This window comes from Macrosteles quadrilineatus, unplaced genomic scaffold (assembly GCF_028750875.1).
Source record: "Macrosteles quadrilineatus isolate MER2022 unplaced genomic scaffold, UCM_ALF_1.0 Scaffold_5__1_contigs__length_97177068, whole genome shotgun sequence".
In the NCBI taxonomy this organism is placed as follows: Eukaryota; Metazoa; Arthropoda; class Insecta; order Hemiptera; family Cicadellidae; genus Macrosteles; species Macrosteles quadrilineatus.
The window spans coordinates 13,714,045-13,733,035 of NW_026542598.1; the positions used below are offsets into that span (position 1 = coordinate 13,714,045).

The 18,991-nt window shown below is 37.8% G+C and overlaps 1 protein-coding gene across 1 annotated transcript in view; it reads right to left on the bottom strand.

Annotated features, from left to right (window-relative positions):
• LOC128995436 (protocadherin-like wing polarity protein stan) overlaps window positions 1–18,991 on the bottom strand; it is a 74,298-nt gene that overhangs the window by 50,599 nt on the left and 4,708 nt on the right. The window contains exons 3-13 of the mRNA XM_054420454.1: window positions 17,372–17,663; window positions 15,863–15,943; window positions 15,282–15,360; window positions 13,536–13,644; window positions 12,747–12,975; window positions 12,049–12,171; window positions 11,319–11,509; window positions 10,688–10,854; window positions 9,119–9,261; window positions 8,416–8,592; window positions 7,557–7,744 (exon numbers count right to left, since the gene is read on the bottom strand). Coding sequence (XP_054276429.1) covers window positions 7,557–7,744; window positions 8,416–8,592; window positions 9,119–9,261; window positions 10,688–10,854; window positions 11,319–11,509; window positions 12,049–12,171; window positions 12,747–12,975; window positions 13,536–13,644; window positions 15,282–15,360; window positions 15,863–15,943; window positions 17,372–17,663 — 1,779 coding nt within the window. The remainder of the gene's footprint in view (window positions 1–7,556; window positions 7,745–8,415; window positions 8,593–9,118; window positions 9,262–10,687; window positions 10,855–11,318; window positions 11,510–12,048; window positions 12,172–12,746; window positions 12,976–13,535; window positions 13,645–15,281; window positions 15,361–15,862; window positions 15,944–17,371; window positions 17,664–18,991) is intronic.

Sequence of the window (18,991 nt, forward strand, 5' to 3'; positions counted from 1 at the left end):
TCCAGTCCGGCTATTGGCCCTTCACTCTCATCTAGTGATTGAACGTATATTAGGTCGATCACTTCATCCTCCCAGTCTTTGCTGTCCGAGTCTTGGAAGTACTTCCCTCCAGCTAAGCAGCATTCTGCGGTCCGAGCGGTAACTGAGTGATAAACCTGCCTGGGTGTGTAGTTTCTTCTTTCTTTTCCAGGTGGAGGTGTAGGTTCTCCAATCCGTCATTGCACTGGGTGTGCAGGTTCTCCTTTCTTTCTTTTCTTAGAGTCCCCGGGGGACCGAGTCGTTGGGTCCCACATGATGGAACCGGGGTGGTTGCTGGGTTGGGAGAGTTGTTTGACACTGTGCTGCCGTATCGGGTTTTCTTGTTTTAAATTGGTTAATTGATAACTTGTGATTTTGGAGTTTTTTTTATGTTACTTATCTAGTTTTTTTTTTTTGTAAACGTAGATTCCGGTATGTAAGTCTTCCAATGGGCTAAGGGAGACGTCACACTGGGCCGTGGCTAATCCCTCGCCAGAGGAAGCTGTCGTGAAAAATTGGGGAAACCCTTGAGTGGTTAAAAATAAACGGTCAAGCTGATGTTAGTAAAAAGAATAAATTCTTGTTATTTAGATAAATTGGTTAGTAGTTATGATAAGTATATGGAAATTTATTTATATAAACTAGCTGTGTACCCGTTCTACGCACGGGGATCTTATAATATTCAGTTGAAACCTTCTTATATAACGAACAGCAGTTGGTTTGCATATTTTAAGATATGCTGGCCAAACTATTATACATAGCTTCATTTTATGTTGTTTTTTGTTGTTCCGGATCGGTATGACAATCAATAAAAGGTTAAATTACCTCTGTGTCTGCCGGTCGATCCTATAACGGTAGGCTTACTTTTATTTTTACTATCTGATCTCGTTTGCATGGCTCAATCACGTCCTGGTTGAAGTTCGTTCGCTACGCTCACTCACCTGTATGTTGGAGCTCGTTCGCTGCGCTCACTTTCCTTCAGGTTAGCTCGTTCGCTACGCTCACTCGCCTCCAGGTTGCAAATTAGCTGTTGTCATAAATGTAAAAGAAATAATAGTGCTAGTGCTGCACCCTGTTGGTAATCCTTGTAACTTTAATGCTATTGAACATCACAGAACAGAACCAACTTGTTTAATTGAAACAGCTGTTAAGATTCAATAATTTCATTTCTCATAAGGTTAACATGGGCTTCCAGAAATTCCACGTCAAAAATCGACAAAAACTTGATTTTCAAGGGTTTACTGTTAAATATCTAACTGTCTCATATTCGATGAAATACGTCTAAAACCATCTCATATATGTATAGTATTTGGAAAATAAGTTTCAGGCGGGACAGTGCTATAGTTATTGAGGAGTAGTTGTAATAAAGTGCGTATTTTAGCGTTACCAAGAGAATGACAGATAGACAGACAGACAGACAGACAGACAGACAGACAGAAATTGAGATAAGGTTTGATTCGGTTTCTCTGACCTATGAAATGTAAAAATAACCAAAAAGTTCATTATTCTAAGCAATGTACAGACAAAACTCTAATTTTATTTATATAGATGTGCACTGGATAATTCTTTTTGTTTGTTATACAGAACAGTTTTATATAGGAGTGTAAGCCAGGCCTTGCTGTCCCTGTTGACTGGGACACATGGAGACTCCTTGCTGCGGACCTGCTGTTGGAGTAGCAGCTAACACTGTCCCACTGTGATGGATCTGGTTTGATTAGTGTATAAGTCAGTAAAATAACCCAAATTAGTACCTGTAATTGGCCCTGAACTGAGTTGGGGTTGTCAAATTATGCTCGCTTTAGCCTTGTTGTAAAAGTATATGAAAAATGTAACTTGCGGGGGAAAATTATTTCGAAAATGTGAAAAATGATGAAGCGGTTAGGAAAATTTTGTTTTGAAAGGAAGTATATCCAGTATATTTCTGGTGTAGTTTTGGCTGACCGTGGGTCAGTGGATTGACTCTTGGCCTGGAAATTTTGTGCATTGGAAGCATGCCCCATTCGGATATGGGCATCATTCAATGGTGAGTGGTCAGCGAGGTGGAGGTTTGGTCTGAGCCTTAGGTGTTTGACCATGTTTGGGATTGCCTTGCTTGCCGCGCTGTATTACATTAGGCACGGCAACATGCTAAATTCCCTGTGGACTAGGTCCAGGTGTCGTGAAAGTGTTGTGTTTTTTTTTTTGGGTAGGGGACCGTTTATTAAGTCGAAGTCACAAAGTAAGCATGAGCTCCATTAATTAAAGACTCTGCAAATTTGTACTGTCGAGTTAGGCCTGTTCATTTGGCAGCAATTAACTCGTGTGGGACCCTGAGAGTCCTGGTTAGGATGGTGTTTTTTTATTTTTGCGAGAAATCTTTCTGCCGGTGGTCCCCCTGTAACCCGGGTGTAAGAGTGTTTTTGCTCGTACCTGCGTACGCTTGCCTAGCCTAACTTGCTAGCAGCTACCAGTTGTACTTGAGCGTGGAGGGGAGTGATAAGAGAGCGTCCCCTGAGGCTAATGTGTTTAGCGCTGTGAGTGTGAGAGTGTTTTTGCTCGTACCTGCGTACGTCTGCCTAGCCTAACTTGCTAGCAGCTACCAGTAGTACTTGAGCTGTAGGGGAGAGTGGTAAGAGAGCTTCCCCTGGTGAGAATTTCATTTTGACTGTTGCTCGCGCCTGCGTACGCCTGCCTGACATAACCTGTTAGCCGCTACCAGCTGCGCTTGAGCTGTAAAGGGGGGTGGAACGAAGAGCTTCCCTTGTCGTGGTTGTGATGTACTTGTTAGCAAGGATAGGGACTTGTGTGTTAGTAGCCCTGATGCTGTTGTGCACCTGTTATAGGTGTCGAGACGTACTTGCCACCTGGTGCCGAGGCTCTCTGCTCCGTAGGACTGCGAGACTCGCCAGGGTGCCTGAGACGTTCTCGGAGAGGGGAGATGCAAACGACCCTGATGTGGAGTTAGTGACAACTCCAAGGCCTGATTGTGACAGAGGGACTGCAGCCCTGGAGACGGCGGGTTACGGCACTCTAACCGGTAACCCCATGATATCTCGAAAGACGTGGTGGCCACATAATAGAAGTGAGTACTCGGAACACTAGTAGTAACCAAGACACGCAGTGCTGGACACGTAGAACGGTGTTGTGCGTTGAAACGTCATATTTTGACAACGCGGTTGGAAGCTCTGGAATAACTAAAGAACAATACCTCTTCCGAGAGCGGAACGTTGTGTAAATGCGGTACCCGGTTCATCGACAAAACTCGAACATTACGTGCACTACTGAACACTATTGTCTTCGGAGAGGCAGTGTGGACTTGTCTTCCTTATTTAATGGGTACCCATGGGTTGCTAACTTTATTTTAATGTTTTATTCTCTTGTGTTAGTTTTATTCTGTCGTAATTTTTGTGTTGTATTGTATTTCTTTTGTTTCATTGTTTAGAGTTTTCAGCTGTAAGTTGTTTTGTCCAAGGTGGAGGCTGGTAAAGGTGTTTTGTTTTGTTGGAAAAAATAAGATAAATAAATAAACAAATAGACAAAGACCTAGATGTTGAGATGTTGGGCAAGAACCAACACCAAGTCGAGCCGGGTGTACGGAGGGAGGTGCAACGGCCGTGCTCCTCTCTTGTGGCCACCTAGTGCGACTTGCATAGAAAATCTTCTTTTATTGTGATTACTAAGCTTAAGATAAGTGAAACTACTTGCTGAGGGGAACTGTCCGGAACCCCCTCCGCAAGGATACCGTACCAGACCTCCCACTCAAACGTCGACTGAGGTACTGGAGAATGTGTCTAGCTAGGTATATGGCGGAAGCGCAAGATTAATTGCTACCAAAAGTTTTGCTTCTCCATGATAAATTAATTTAGGGGACCAATTGTTGTAATATGTTAGTCAGGAATAGTAGTACCTCAGCCGGACCGTTGGCATATATAGTGGTTAAGTTCCCTTTGGTTGTATGTATGACGGTGTGACTGATGTGTTAACAATGATTTTCAATTTATTGTATTGTTGTATTATGTAAATTGTTGGGAATGTTAATTTCGGTGGGAACTAAATTGATATGGAAGTTTTGCACAGAAAGTGGCAACCGTAAGTTTCCTTTTATTAGTTTTTGTTTGTGAATTGAGGCGTTAATTCAATTCGATTTACCTACTGATGCTGTGTGCTGCGGGTAAATGTTTGTTAAGGATACATGTTAAGTGTATGTTAAGTGTTAGGGATACATGTTGTATCACCGTTGGGGATTATTAGGCGTTAGGTTGTTTAATGTCGGGACATAATTTAACGAGTCATAATGAGTATGCGTGAAATGTTTTTTTTTGTTTAAGTTTAGTATGAGGGGTTAAGCTTTACTAAGTTATATTACCTTTTAAGTTGTTGTATCTTGTAAATTTTAACTGTGAATTCTTTTTGTTCAATACGGTAATCGATCCGGGTGTCTTGTTTCGTATTGAGTGTAGTAAGCGTTTTTTTTTGGTTATCGTTATTGTTCTGATTGATGGTCGAGTGGGCCATGTAGTTAAGTTTTTATGTAGTAATTTACTTAAGTAATCTTTGTAAATTCGGAAGGACCATTAATCGTAATGTGTTGGAAAATTGTATAGTAACTTTTGTTATTGTATTCGAAGGAAAGAGTAAGAGACGTATTATCAAAATTCGAGGGGGGTTTTTAAATTTTTGGGAATAGATAAAATTTAAATCCGCCCAAGCCACATGACAGATACCTTCCAAAAACCTTTCCAAATCTTGGCATAACTTGGAGACAGAGAAAGCTACGTCGACAGAATTTGTATAATGTACTTCAATAGATTGAAGCTGCGGCAGAGGGCCCAGTTGGAAGGGCAGACTGCATGCCGAGGACGGCATGAACTTGAGGTGGGGGGAGTGTGACGGCCTGGCATATTTGCCTCATTTGGTTGTAATTTGTTAACTTTGAGCTTAAGCTGATTGGCCTTACTCCCTAAACCTGGCCCGCTGGCTATCACCGAATATTTGCTAGGTTGATGTGTCAACCGTATTTAGCAACATTGAATTTTATTTAACTTCACATAAGTCTCCAAGTGAACCTTAAAACTCATATTCCAATTCATTTCATTACTTTGTAACCCTACAATAATCCTAACCAGACGTCGTGGCCTGGCCGGATATGCCTTGGAATGTGCTGAATCTGCATGCACGTGTGCCGCGATAAACAATGTTACACTTCTAGACTCGGTTCCTCGCTTCAGTTAGTTTCATTAATGACAGTTGTAATCGTTTGGCTGCAGCACCTGTCAAGCAACTGTCCACGCGTTGAATTATGGGCTGAGCGCTCAGCGTGCGCTGATTGGCTGACGATGGTCATGTGACCACGCTGACGCTTCCGCTTGGGCGATGCTGAAGCTTTAGATCGCGCCGGAATGTAGCGAATGACGGTAAGGTCCGCCGCGCGCGGTCTTGCGCCCTTTCTTTCTCTTACTCTTTCTATGAGTCCGTGTACGTTCTAAATTCAGTGTTAAAATCATTTAATATTCTGTTAGTCGCGAGTACAAAGTGTTAGTTGTATTTTCTTGTATCATCGTGTTTGTAGTTATGTAAAGTCATTATTCATTATTCGATAATTAATAAAATTAGTTGATCCCTATTCGCTTGTTTTAATGTTCGTTCTTCCTGCTCCCAACCGCTACGAAGACTACAGAGGGCCGCTGTGACAACTTTTAATGTTAACACGACATTGCTATAACTTTTAACCATAGTGATAAGTAACTTGTTCTATGAATAACACTTTTCAATGTCAAGAAATCGTCCTTTATTTTCATTATGCATAGGGCAAATTGTGCTTCAACCTAGTTGGTACAGAAAACAGTATTCAGCAACTTATCCTGAAATTGGCTTTTAATTTAAACATGTTGAAATTTGTAAAGTAAAAATAACATGTAGGCTTACTTGGCTATGTAACAAGTTGGCTATAGTAGCTTTGTTCTTGCAAGGACTAAACAGATATATTCCTAATAATTGAACTTGGTATTCGTCTTAAACCATAGCATAGCCTAGGAATAGTCCAATACAAGAGCTGTTAGCAGGAGCAAACTATGCTATTTTTTTAATGTAAGTTTCATGTTATGTGGAGATTTTTTCGTTACAATTATCATGTAGTCTAGGCATATCTTAAATCTCATCAGGTAATTTCCTCTTTGTTCATTTAGTAAACCTTTGAAAAATCTTTGTAATCTAACCAAGGAAGGGCTTGTGACGATGAACCACAATCAACAGCTGAAGCAAAGGTTGATAGACCAGCTTTCTCATTATTTTAAGGTTTAGAGTTGGTTTCCATTAAAACCCTAGTTAAAACACTATTGATATAACAAAGAAACTAAATTGATTACTAATTTCCCTGTCAATCACTTGCAAGCATTCAATAGCTTGTCTTGTCACTGGTACCGGCAACGTTTAAACGTCGTCTGCATCTAGCGATTTTATTTTATCTGACAGTAATCATAGAGTAGTAAATTAAGGAAATGAGAGCTAAAAATGTGGATAACACTCATTTAATGGCCTCCATGTCTACACAACGTTGTAATAGGGAATGAAACGGCTGCAACCAGCTGTATGAAGCCAAGAAAGTAGGCTTAATTATTTTGAAAATCTCAGTTTGAAAGATGTTGTTTCGCGTAAGGTTGAGGTTATGGTAAAAATCACTATCTCAAACCATGTTAATGTAGCGAAAAAAGTAGCTAAAATTCCGCTACAACTACTTTAAAAATGTAGCTAGCTACAGCTAAAGCTACAAAATCTTAAAAGTAGCGACGCTACAGCTATTGCTACAAAAAAAGTAGCGCGCTACTGTAGCGTCGCTACTTGTAGCGCGCTACTTCCCAACACTGATTTTCAAAAACATTATTTGTGATACTACAATCTGTTAATACAATATTATTATACATTATCACCCACAATGGCCGTGAAATCGTGAACATCTTCCCTGGTCAAAGTGAAATCAACATCTTTCGAAATCACAGATATTTTACAGCAGAGGATTTTACTTATTACTAAATAATAAATAATAAGTAATAAGTGTGTGAAAAAACTGAGCCACCAAAGTATAACAAAGACCACACCCGTATACTGCAATGGGATTGAAAAAAGAATGAAAAAAACTCCCCCCAACGTAGACAATGACTCTGAAAGAAGGTGACAGAGTATACTATATGAATCACGAAAAGCCGATCGTTAAAATGGTGTTCTCTAGCGTCCTTAGCTTTCCTTAGTTTAAGTGTTCTTATTTATTTTGACCAATTTAAAGTTATGACAACAAAGAAATAATTGACATCTCCGTGGTCACGGCTAAATCATTATTGTCTCAGCGATTGCAGGAAATGATCAATTTTAAATGGTACATCTTTGATAATCACTGCGATCGCAAGAATAAAAATCTTCACTCTGATCCTGATCAAATATTGTGCCACTCGCACACCTGTAACATAAATGATTCAACCGAGTTTGGCCTGAAAATGATTTCCATCCTGAACCAAACCAAACCTCCCGACCCGCAGACCTATAGACCGTGTGTAATGTTGACTTACCTGGGGTTCTCATCAGTGTCAGTAGCCGTGACACTGGTGACAGGAGTGCCAGGAGGGTTGTCTTCTGCTACTACAGCCTCGTACTGTTTGGGGCTGAACACCGGGTCATTATCGTTCACATCTTGCACCGTGATCACCACACTGGCTGTTGCAGTTTTGGATGGCGATCCTCCATCTGTTGCTAATACCTACAACGCAAAATGTTTAAAACTGTGTTGCTCATAGTGTTTGGAAGACAGACTTATTTAGGGACTTTGCCAATTAGGGTTAATACCTTTATAGCAGTTATTATTTGTATCATTTATTTTAATTTCATGCAAAAAAATATTGGTTTAAACTTAAAATTTAACTAAAAAGAATCTACAGTCTTTAGCAATTTAGAAATATTAACAGCTTTACAGGCTGAAAAATTACTATTAGGATTCTGATTACTTAAAAATTTCAAACGTCCAAGTTCCAGTTGGCAGGATGAGAGTATTTTGAGTGTTGATTGTGTATAAAATTCCATTCAAAACTCAGGGGCCACTTTTTTATCACCTACTTACTGACGCTACCTAAATTGGTGATTTACAGAGGTTGAAATTTGTTGATGTCTCAAACATGAATTCACTAAATTTCTTAAACATAATTTTTAGTTCTGATTTGTCCAACAAAGCTTTGCAATACAATTTCAAATTAGTATTATGATGCAGTATTTTTCATTACTTGATCATCAATGGTTGAGTTATAATTACTACATAGAGTTTTAATTGCCAGTTTTTGTTATTGGTCATATTTAAATATTTTACAGTATTACAGTACGAGTTAAGTAATTTACTTCAGTAACCAGTTTTACTGTAGATTACTAATATCCACCAACCTGCAACTGAAACTTGGCGTGTGTCTCCCTGTCCAGGGCTCGTGTAGTGTGTATCCAGCCAGTCTTGTTGTCCACAGTGATAGGCAAGTCGCTGGTGCTGACCCCCTCCCAGTCACGACCACTCACACTGTACGTCAACTCTGCATTCTGGCCTTCGTCTGCGTCATACGCTTGTACCTTTACGACATGACGTAACGTAAACACTTAATACTTATCACACACTCTTATGCAATTTTTGAGCTTTTTATTTCATTTTTCATAAAAAATGCAGATAGTCATACATTTTTTATATGTTTGATGTTTATATAAAAACACTTTTATTAACTTATTTAGGCCTACACCCCTTTTCTTCTTACTTGAATGTTCTCATCTAACAAATTATTACAAAACACCAATAACACTAAATCCGGTTTTGGAACTTCAATTAACATTTCTTTTCAATCTATCCTCTGAAAAAGTCCCTTACCCCTAAGGAGGAAATATCAGTGCACATTTTGTGACATTTTATTGTGTATATATTAGTCACTACACTCTAACTTTTTTCAGTAAGCTAACTAACCTCTATTCCTTTAAAAAAAGCCTCATCAGCGACTTTTCTTTCCTTTAAAATATATTGTAATAGTACTAAAAAAATATTATTAGTCTTCAACCTGCAGATGACATGTGACCTTATATTTTGTGAATGCTGCAGCGTTACACCTACCCGCACAATGCTGTAGCCGACAGGGACACTCTCGGAAACAGCTTCTTGAAAGAGGGATGTGTAGAAGCGAGGAGCATTGTCGTTGACATCCTTCACATTGACCAGGAGTAAAGTGGTGTTGGACTTGCCTGGACTGCCTCCGTCTGAATTAAAAAAGCAAACACATTTCTGACTGTAAACTTGGTTTTTTTTAAGGAAAGGCTCTAGGCCAGGATTTTGAATTGTATAAGAAGGGTGATAGCAGCTAGTTTACCTTGAAGAAGTTTAGGTAGGCTATAGAACATACAGAAGAGACACTGACCACAATATTTCGTCCCCTTGGGGTAATTGTCAAGTGTAGGTAAGGGGATAGAGTTTACAAAAATGGAATGAAAATATTTTGGTAGCCTAAATGCTATCCCTCAGGGGACGAAATATTGTGTGTTCAGTGTGTCTTCTGCATGTTCTATGGCTTACACTTCTTCAAGGTACGCTAGCTGCTATCCTCCTCATTTTACAATTAATTGATAGTAAACTTAATCTTAATACTTCAATAGGCCTAATTTTTTCTGAAATGGGAACTATATGAAGGCAGGTATTTTAAGCCAAGTATGAATGGAGATGAGTGTACGATGAGTGGTGTGATCTTGTAGTCTTGTTACTGACTAAGGCCGACATGTTCCTTAAACAGGACTGTTTAAACATCCTTCTTTAAACGTTTACGATACATTTGTGTTGGGTGACAGAAAATAATAAAACTCAACTGTAGGGTAGAATCTTTACTTTTGCGGATACACGGTAGTGTTTTACAAACAAATAAACTCGATTTTTATATAGTTATGCGGAAAAACCTTCCTTGCGGAAGGAAATTACCTTCATAAAATATGCACGGGTGTGAGAGTAAAAGAGTTGCAGAAGAAACCTAATGTTTATGGTTGAGCTCCAACTTATGAGATGAAGAATTCTAGACACATCTGTATTGGTTAATTATTTGTTGTAAATAGTAATAAATCATTTAACAGAATAACATAGGTACTCTATTATTTATATAACGGAACGTGACTTAAAATTAAATGAAGGTATTCAGTACTAAGAGAAGGGGGAGACAGGTGTGATCTTCCACAAGGGGGAGATGCCCCATAAAAGGTTGGGAATCATTGTTCTAGACCAAAGCGACAACAGTTGTATAATGAGTGTTACCATAATTTGAACATGTCTTTAGGTCATGAGATACCTAATCATAAATCCTTCTGTTTGTCAGACATTCAGAGAAAGTATCATTGAATATCACAAAAAAAAAACATTTAAAACTGTTTGATCATATGCTGGTAACACAAGAAACACAGCACCCTTGGTTGGTTAAGTCACAAGTCAACAGTGTGACCGTTTCCCTACCCTGTACTATCCTTTTCTGGTCCTTTTCTTTTATGTTTAGTATTGATCGGAATTGCCAAAATGAACAAAATATTGAATTTGAATAAGTAATAATTTATCATTTACAAACAGCATTGTTGCAGCTGCTTTTTTGACACCTAAAAATTTAATATTAATGTATCTTCTATTATTACAAAAGAATAAGACTATAAGTACCTTGAGCTCGAATGTTGATGCGGAAACTCCGATTGGCCTCGTAGTCCAGAGGCTTCATGAGGCTCACCTCCCCTGACTGACTGTCTATGGAGAACTGGCCTTGAGTATTGCCTCCGATGATGGCGTAACGGATGGCAGCATTCTGTCCCTCATCTGCGTCTGTCGCTCTGAACATAAGAGTCAGTTATTTTTTATATTTTACCCTTTTTGGGTCGGTGTTTTAAAATTTGGGTTTTTCAAGGTTGTTTGGGTAACAATTTTAAGAATAGAGGATTGGTTTGGTCAGGAGCAGGTACTTGTGCTGACTTAAAAATAGTGGTATGGATGGACACATTAAATAATTCTAAAAGAGTAAGGTCTTTTACATTTTAACAACTAAGGGTATGTAATTGCCTGTATTAATACTGGATACCAGCGTCTCAAATTAATAGGACTGATCATGTGAGCATGTGTATTAAAAACACCTAAGTGGATCCGCCCCAGATGAAGGGTTGAATATGAATAATAGACTGTTGGTGTGTTTTATCATGAGAAAAAATGTATAAGTTTAAGGGTTTTAAAAAACTAATTCAACCAGGAACCTACAGATTGAAACGCTAACACTAGGAACAGTGTATTGTGTTGAACTCACTTGACTGTGGCTATGACGGGACTCTGCGTCCAAGGAGTATCCTCAGGTACGGACACTGAGTAGGTCCTCTCAGAGAACTGTGGGTAGTTGTCATTGTCATCCTGTACTCTGATCACCACAGTCACACTGGATGACTTGCGATCACTCACTGGCAGCGCTTGGTCTGTAGCAGTCACTACTAACGTGTACACCTGTGAACCAATGACATTGCAGAATGTAATTTTTTGTTGTTGTTACAGATTGTATAAATAGTAAACCTCCTTTACGATACTTACACCTAGTTTATTACTGACAAGTTATTATATATTCTTGGTAAAAAAAAGTTCTACGCCAGAAAAGGTTTGATTTTGTAAGTAACTTCAATAGGAAACATATTTATACTTACGCACACAAAAATATAAATAGGTAATCTAGTTTTAATTTCTAAGTTTTTGACTTGCCACAGATTCCACAAGCTGTGTTAGAACAAAAAGAAAAATATTGTGACAAACAAAGAGTTTGAGTTTGAATACTAGCACTTTGCTCTACAGAAATAACTAGGGGTCGGAATAAAAAATTCTGACACACAAAACACAAATTTTCACCAAATAGCCATTCTAACAATAATTGTGTATAGCCTAGAGTTACATTATTTTTTTTGCCACAGTAGTTTTTTCTTCATACAGGCCAAAATCCTTGATAAGAGAACATAATTTTTGTAAAACTCCTTAAAATCAGTCACTTGACCTACCTCTGTTCGCTCTCTGTCTAACTGCAGACGAGTGGTTAACACACCAGAATGGCTGTCTATGGAGAATGTGCCACTGGCGTTGTCCAAGCCACCTCCATTGATAGAGGCTATAGCATACTCCAACTGAAACAAAGAGTAATTGGATTTTACATAAGAATATTCACGGGGCCAATTTATAAAAGCAAGGGATTATTTTTGCACTCTCTTACTGGATTGATTATAATGTATATTGAAAACACAAATCTCTTTTAGTGGCACGTGGATATTAAGAAATACTTTTTAGATACTCCCTCTGGGCTCTGTCCTTCAACATTTCTAAATTGTCTTAGGGCATTAACATTTTTCCATCTCAAATATTTAGTATATTTTAATTTTATTGATACATGTCTGACAACAGTTAAATCTGATATCCAAACTCTCTACAGTCATGTATTCAGACACAGAAAATAAGAAGCAAAGAAAATCATTAAGGGATGAATATGTAGGTAAACTTAATTTCAAATTTAAACACTGTGACAGATTTCTTACTATCAAGGAGAAGTGGATTTCTGATGGTGGAGCTTCAATTCTCCTGGGTTCAAATGCCTCCAATTACCAATATAATTACCTGAGTGCTTTAGCCTGAATTAACGTGAAAATGGTTTTTGGGTAGAGCCTAGCGTCCTAGGATGTGAAGATGGGACATAACAAAATCTTACCTCTGCATTATGGCCCATATCCTTGTCTGTAGCCCTTACTGTTGTGACTGTAGAGCCAACCGGTACACTCTCTCGCACAGTGGCTGTGTACTCTCCCGTCTCTGCCTCAAACACCGGCGCGTGGTCGTTGGTGTCCTGAACATGCACTTGCAGCGTAGTGGTCGCACTGTGTGCTGGGAATGACTTGTCTGATGCCGTTACACGGAAATAGTGCATGTCCATCAACTCTCTGAAACAGTGCAGAGCTGTCACCAAGTGTCATATGACAACGGGGTCAGGGTTATATTAGTTCTGCATAGTTTGTTTGATTTGTTTCTGTTTCATTATTTCCAGATTATTGTAACGAAGTTGATGCGTAATGTTAATAAAAAAAAATAGTTAAGCTTTACCAACAACTCTTCTTCTAATAAACATCAAAATAATTAGAATGCATTATTAGCCAAATCTTTTTTTATCAATTTGCAAAATATGTTAAGTTATGGCTATTTATTTTTATTTGTAGACATTTACAGCAATATTGTTTTCCCTGGGCAATGCCCCCTGGGGGCTTGAGTCCATAGGCCCGGGCCTCTCGGACCTATTGGGAAATTCAACTGTGCATTCGACAGAAGACCTTACAACCTAAAGTATTAAAGTGAGTATTCATTGAGAGGTGAAACTCGATTTGAACTTTGACATTGCAATTCAATGTACAGTACAATACTACATTTGCATGTATGAGAATGAATATAAATATTTGGGTACCGTACATTGATACCTTACCCAATCAAAGTAATTAAAACTACCAACCTGTCCAGGCTAGTGAGAGTGGATACAAGTCCAGACTTAGAGTCTATGGTGAACATTCCTTGTGATCTGGCGTCCAATAACGATACCATGGTGTAAGTCAAAGCTCCTCCTGGAACACAAGTTAAATATTTTTTTGTTACTTAGTTTGTACTTTAGAACATTCTTGTGCTCAGAATGACCCTTACTTTCAACTCAATGAGTCAAAACCAAACAAAGTGTTCAAGTGAACTTATGGGCGTTCAATGAAATATTTTAAAACTATGACTTTAAAAAACTCCCATACACCAAACAAATGGGTCAAGCAAAATAATACAAAAAGGTTTATTTTAATGAATACAGCATGATTATGCAACGCAGAAACTCTAATACAGCAAAAAAGGTATATAGTGTGCACCTTACAAGAGAACTTACATCAATATCTATAATGAGAAAATATAAATCTGACATATTCCTGGTTTGAATTAATTGTAAATAAACAGTAGCTTACAACTATTTTAGGCTACTTATTTTTACTCGATTTTATAAATATTGCATTTTGATTGACTGATGGATGAATAAACAGTACAGTAGGCTCCCTCTTAACCGGACTCCTCAGAACGGAGGCCAGGCTGGATAAATGTTTTTCCGGTTAAACCGACGTCCCCAAAAACTCGTTAAAACGGACCGCTTCAATGCATACTGTATACAGTATTTGACTTAAATTTAGGAGAGCATTGTAATTAAACACGTGATCACTGGTCTCAAATCTTTCCCACGAGAACAGTCGTTTCAGTACCCCCCACTTCCTGCCGATCTATCTCCAGTTAAACCGATTTGCTGATAAAAATTGTCCATTCCTAAACGACATGGCATATTAGAGAGGTCAATACTTCAGTATGATAATATTTTTGTTGGGCATCACTCACCTTATTGAAATCACGAGAACGTAGTCCTTGTCATGTCACAATCATACACAGTTCATTGCACATAAAAATATACAAAAATAAAAATAAATCCAAATTTAAAATATCAGACAAAAGTTCTCAACACCAAGTGGTAACTATGATATTTTACAGGTTAAAACTATAAAATTGCAATAGGATTATAATCCTAACATTAGAATCATAACTTTTACAGCAATTAGGATTGTACCATTTTGTTTATAGAGTAAAAAGGACCCATGACAGAGGTATACTAGTTATTAATCAAAAACGTTCAAGCTGTAACGGCAGGTAACCTCCGGGCTAACTGGAGGTTTACCCACTGCTACTCAGGAATAAAACTCAGCTCTCGCTAACTAAAACCAACTTTATTATTAGCCCACAAAATACATAAGAATATAAAGATGAATAAAAGGTAGAGTAGACTGGAACAGTGTTAAAATAATTTAGTATAAAACAGAAACCCAAAAGATTGGCTTGCCTGGACCCAAGGCCGAAGGTCCAGCAGGGTCCTTTTCTTCAGAATACCACAATAACCACTACACACTAAACTGACCCCCTGGTCAAATGTACTGGCCTACATACAGCAACAGTCTTCTGTAGGTCAGCAAAACAAGTTATTGTTTAACGACAAGTCCAGCCTACTCGCAGAACATGGTCAAACACTTCCTCCTCGCAATATTTGACCCCTTCTATTTACAAAGCAATTTTTTTATCCAATTTTTCTTTTATTTAATGGTTAAATCAATATCAAAAATACAAGATTTCAAAAAGCAGAAAAAAAGCTTGCAGATTGCAGTGAATATCATAAGTATCCATTACAAACCTGATGGGTCCCGAGCAGCGACTGAACACACAGACAGACCAGCAGGTTGTTCCTCAGCCACTGTAGCCGTGTACAGCACCTACAAATGTCACACACAAGTTGTTACAATAAAGAATGATACATAAAGATATGCAGATTTGAAATGAGATCATAGATTTAAGTCAAAATGACATAAAATAGAAAATTTCAGTCTCAGAATAAAATCAGGCTGTACTAAAATTTATGCAGCCTATGTATAGTATTTAATAGGTTAAAAATTTCATTTAGCCTAATTCAAGTAATTCATCCTAATATTAGACTTTGGTACTGGTAAAGAATATTTTTATATAGGCTATTAATGTTTTTTGTATATTAAAAGGCTCTTGATAAAATATGAAAAGAGGGAACAATGTTTCAATGCCTGGATTGTCCCGTATTTTTTAAATGCAATATCTACTAGTTTTATTAAAATTATCAAATAATTAACCAGAAGTCATGAAATCAAGGACGTGATAAACATTAATTTAAAAAATATTAATTAAGATTTTTATACGGATGCATCTAAGACAACGAAGTTACTGCAGTTAAATCACAGAAAATACCTTTTCAAACACTGGCGTCTTGTTTTGAAGATCTCTGCGTACTCTAGAACTGTCTGTCTCTTTCCTGTGTATGAAGTGAATCTGCAAAAATGTTTATTCGGAATGAATATGAGGTATCCTCAATTATAAATAACTTCATTAGAATTTATGACTTTTTGGTAAAGATGGCTTTAGGCCAGTCAAAAATGGCTCTGGTTCCATATCTATGTTCTAAACCAGAACACACTAAAATATCAAAAGGCCCTACTACTGAAAAGGAACTACTAGCTCCAAAAGCTTTCATGTGTTTATGTGCTTATTTGTGCATTTTCATTTTTTTTTCCCAGTAAGGTAAGGCCTGATTAGCCTATTTATTACAAAATCCTTGATTAGAATACTTTCCTATGTCTATTAAACTTCACAGTAAGTAACCGCTGTGAACAGGGGAAAAATATTTGATTGTAGTGGTACAAGCAACTCCCAGCTCTAGCAATTCGTCTGACAAACTTGAGATGTCTGGATGATTTTATTTAAAATTAAGTGTGGCCAACTATTATTTAGTTTTTGATTTAATACAACATCTCTCTCCTGTTTTAGGGCATTACAACTTTGAAATTCCTTTAAGGGTGTCAAGAGTAAAAACCTTTGCTGCAAACTTCAACTATCTTAATCTTATTTTCAATATTTCCGGTGCTATGTTCTTTGTTCAAAAACACAAAGAACGAAAGAACTGACTCTGTCGCCATCAGCGTTCTTCATCTGGCTACCGAGGCGGTATGATTAAATAAGTATAGTTTGTCACAGGCCTGTATTCAGTCCCCGAGAACCTTTTGTCTTTTCGTTACAATGTAGGCCTACATGTCCCCAATGCTCTTGTGTTTGCGTTCGTGTAAATATGACGACGTCCCAAGCGACCGACTATCATAAGAATGTTTTTTTGTCCACATGATCTACGTGACCATGATGCAACTGGTATTGAATCCATGGTTGTAGATAAAACTATTTTTGAACTGGGACACAAATAAATAGTAAACCACTATATATATTTGTCTTACCAGTTCAGAGGCGAACCACAACAATGAGTAAGGAGTTTTACTGTATTTCCAGTCATTTATTTAAACCTAGATCAAACTTACGATAATATGCTCAATATTTAAGTTCCTGGTGTCAGCTAGCCAGAGAATGTTGTTTAACTTAAGGCAATCCTTAGTAAAATTATGACTTGAAAGTGAACTGAGAACAGAAAACTAACAGTGATTTAGATTAAATTTCTGGTACAATCCTGAGAAATGTCAGAAACCTTTTGGTGATTCAAAACTGATCCCTAATCCATCACTCAACTTTGCCTTAAACTGCACATACTGGTGTGACAGCATTGTTAAAATTTATTTATTGATTATTAAATAAAAAGGTTACTTTCGCATCACCGTCCTACCTTGATGGTAGGCATCACATCCTGGTGTAATGGAATTGTAATAAATGTAATTGTTTGATTACCAAGTAAAAGGTTTGCTTCACAGCACTTCCTACCTTGATGGTATGGCTAGCAGGTGATAGGAGTGCAGGTGTCTTTTCACAAACAAACTCTATGGTGAGCTGAACAGTCCATGGAGGGTCGATGGGGATACAAAAGTCCTCGGCAGCCACAAGGTCACCTCCGTGAGACTCTACGAGGAACCTAGGGTCGTCAGGCTGTCTAAAGCTGACCTTGCAGCTCCGAGTCACTGTCAGCGGCAGTAGCAAGTCTGCGACATTGGTGATCAGCTGACTCTGTCTCACACACACCTCACGCACCGTCCGCGGAAACAGCTCTATCTCCTCCCTGCACACCAAATTAATTAAAATCATCTACAAAGCATGTGATTTACATTTTATAATACTAGATAACCTGTTGCTCGAAATCGATCAAAACTGAAACTTGTATAAAAGAAATAAACAAAAAACATTAACAGCAAGACTTTAATCAAAGAGTCACTCTAAAATAATTTATATGACTGATTATAAATATAAAAATATTATGATGTAAAAAAATATAAAAGCAATCTACGATATTTAAATTTACATTCACTCTCATACTGCTTCGGTTATCTCTTATGTATAGTAGGCGGGTGCACTCTATGAACACGTAGATGTCAACCACACACTGTAAAGTGAGCTTTTGGCCTAATGTTGCTCAATTCCTCTCTTGACGCCAACCATCGCTACTTTTATTCTAGCATTGTTAAATTATTTCTTTGGTGTGTTCTGTTTTAGGCGTATTTAAATTAGGGGCCCCAACCCAAGTCTCCGGTTGGGAACATAAGAGGGTAAGCAAGTGGATCTAACGACAGATCTACAATGGATACGCGTTTAACATTATTATTGCTGGAAATAACTATACAATTAGTTTGGCCAGGTGGTGCTTTGTTTTCAGTTTTAAAAATTTCTGCGAAATCTACACAGGTAGGCCTAAGCACCATTGTAGCGAGGGAAGACACTTCTTCTGTCTCTTATTATGTACATAAGAATCTCACTTGACTCCTCGGAGCTCTCGTCCGTACATAACGGCTGCCACAGTCTTCAAAGATTTGGCAAATGGGTTGGCATTGTGACCCTATTTCCCGCATATTTTTTCATTGCATTTTTTTATTGTGCTTAGTTCTCCTTTGGGTTCAAGTGACATTGTCGTACTTACTTATATATCTGTGCGTATTCAGGATCATCACCTTATTGAGGAATTAGAGGAACCACTCGGTGGTAAAACGTGTCACGGATCTTAAAATTGTAGATCCCCTGTGGAACTTTCTCATCTTAATGAGCTTTGGAGCTAAGCCATGGTAAAGGCAGAACTAAATTGACCAACTTTCAAATCAAATCAAATCATGTTTATTAGCACATAACGTACAGAGGTTACAGATAAATGCACAGGTGCTTCGTCATTCTTCTTATAGCCTAATATTATATAATGTCCTTTCTTAAAATGTATTTAGTAATAATAAATAAAATAGTTGTTTAACATTTGAGGAACTCTTTGAATAGACTAGCCAAAAGGTTTAATAAAAAAGATAATGTCAAGCTTAAAACTAGTTAACAGGATTTATAGAATTTAATTATAAATAAAACATAAAAAATGTACAAAACATGTAATTTTAGTCAATAACAAGGTCTTAT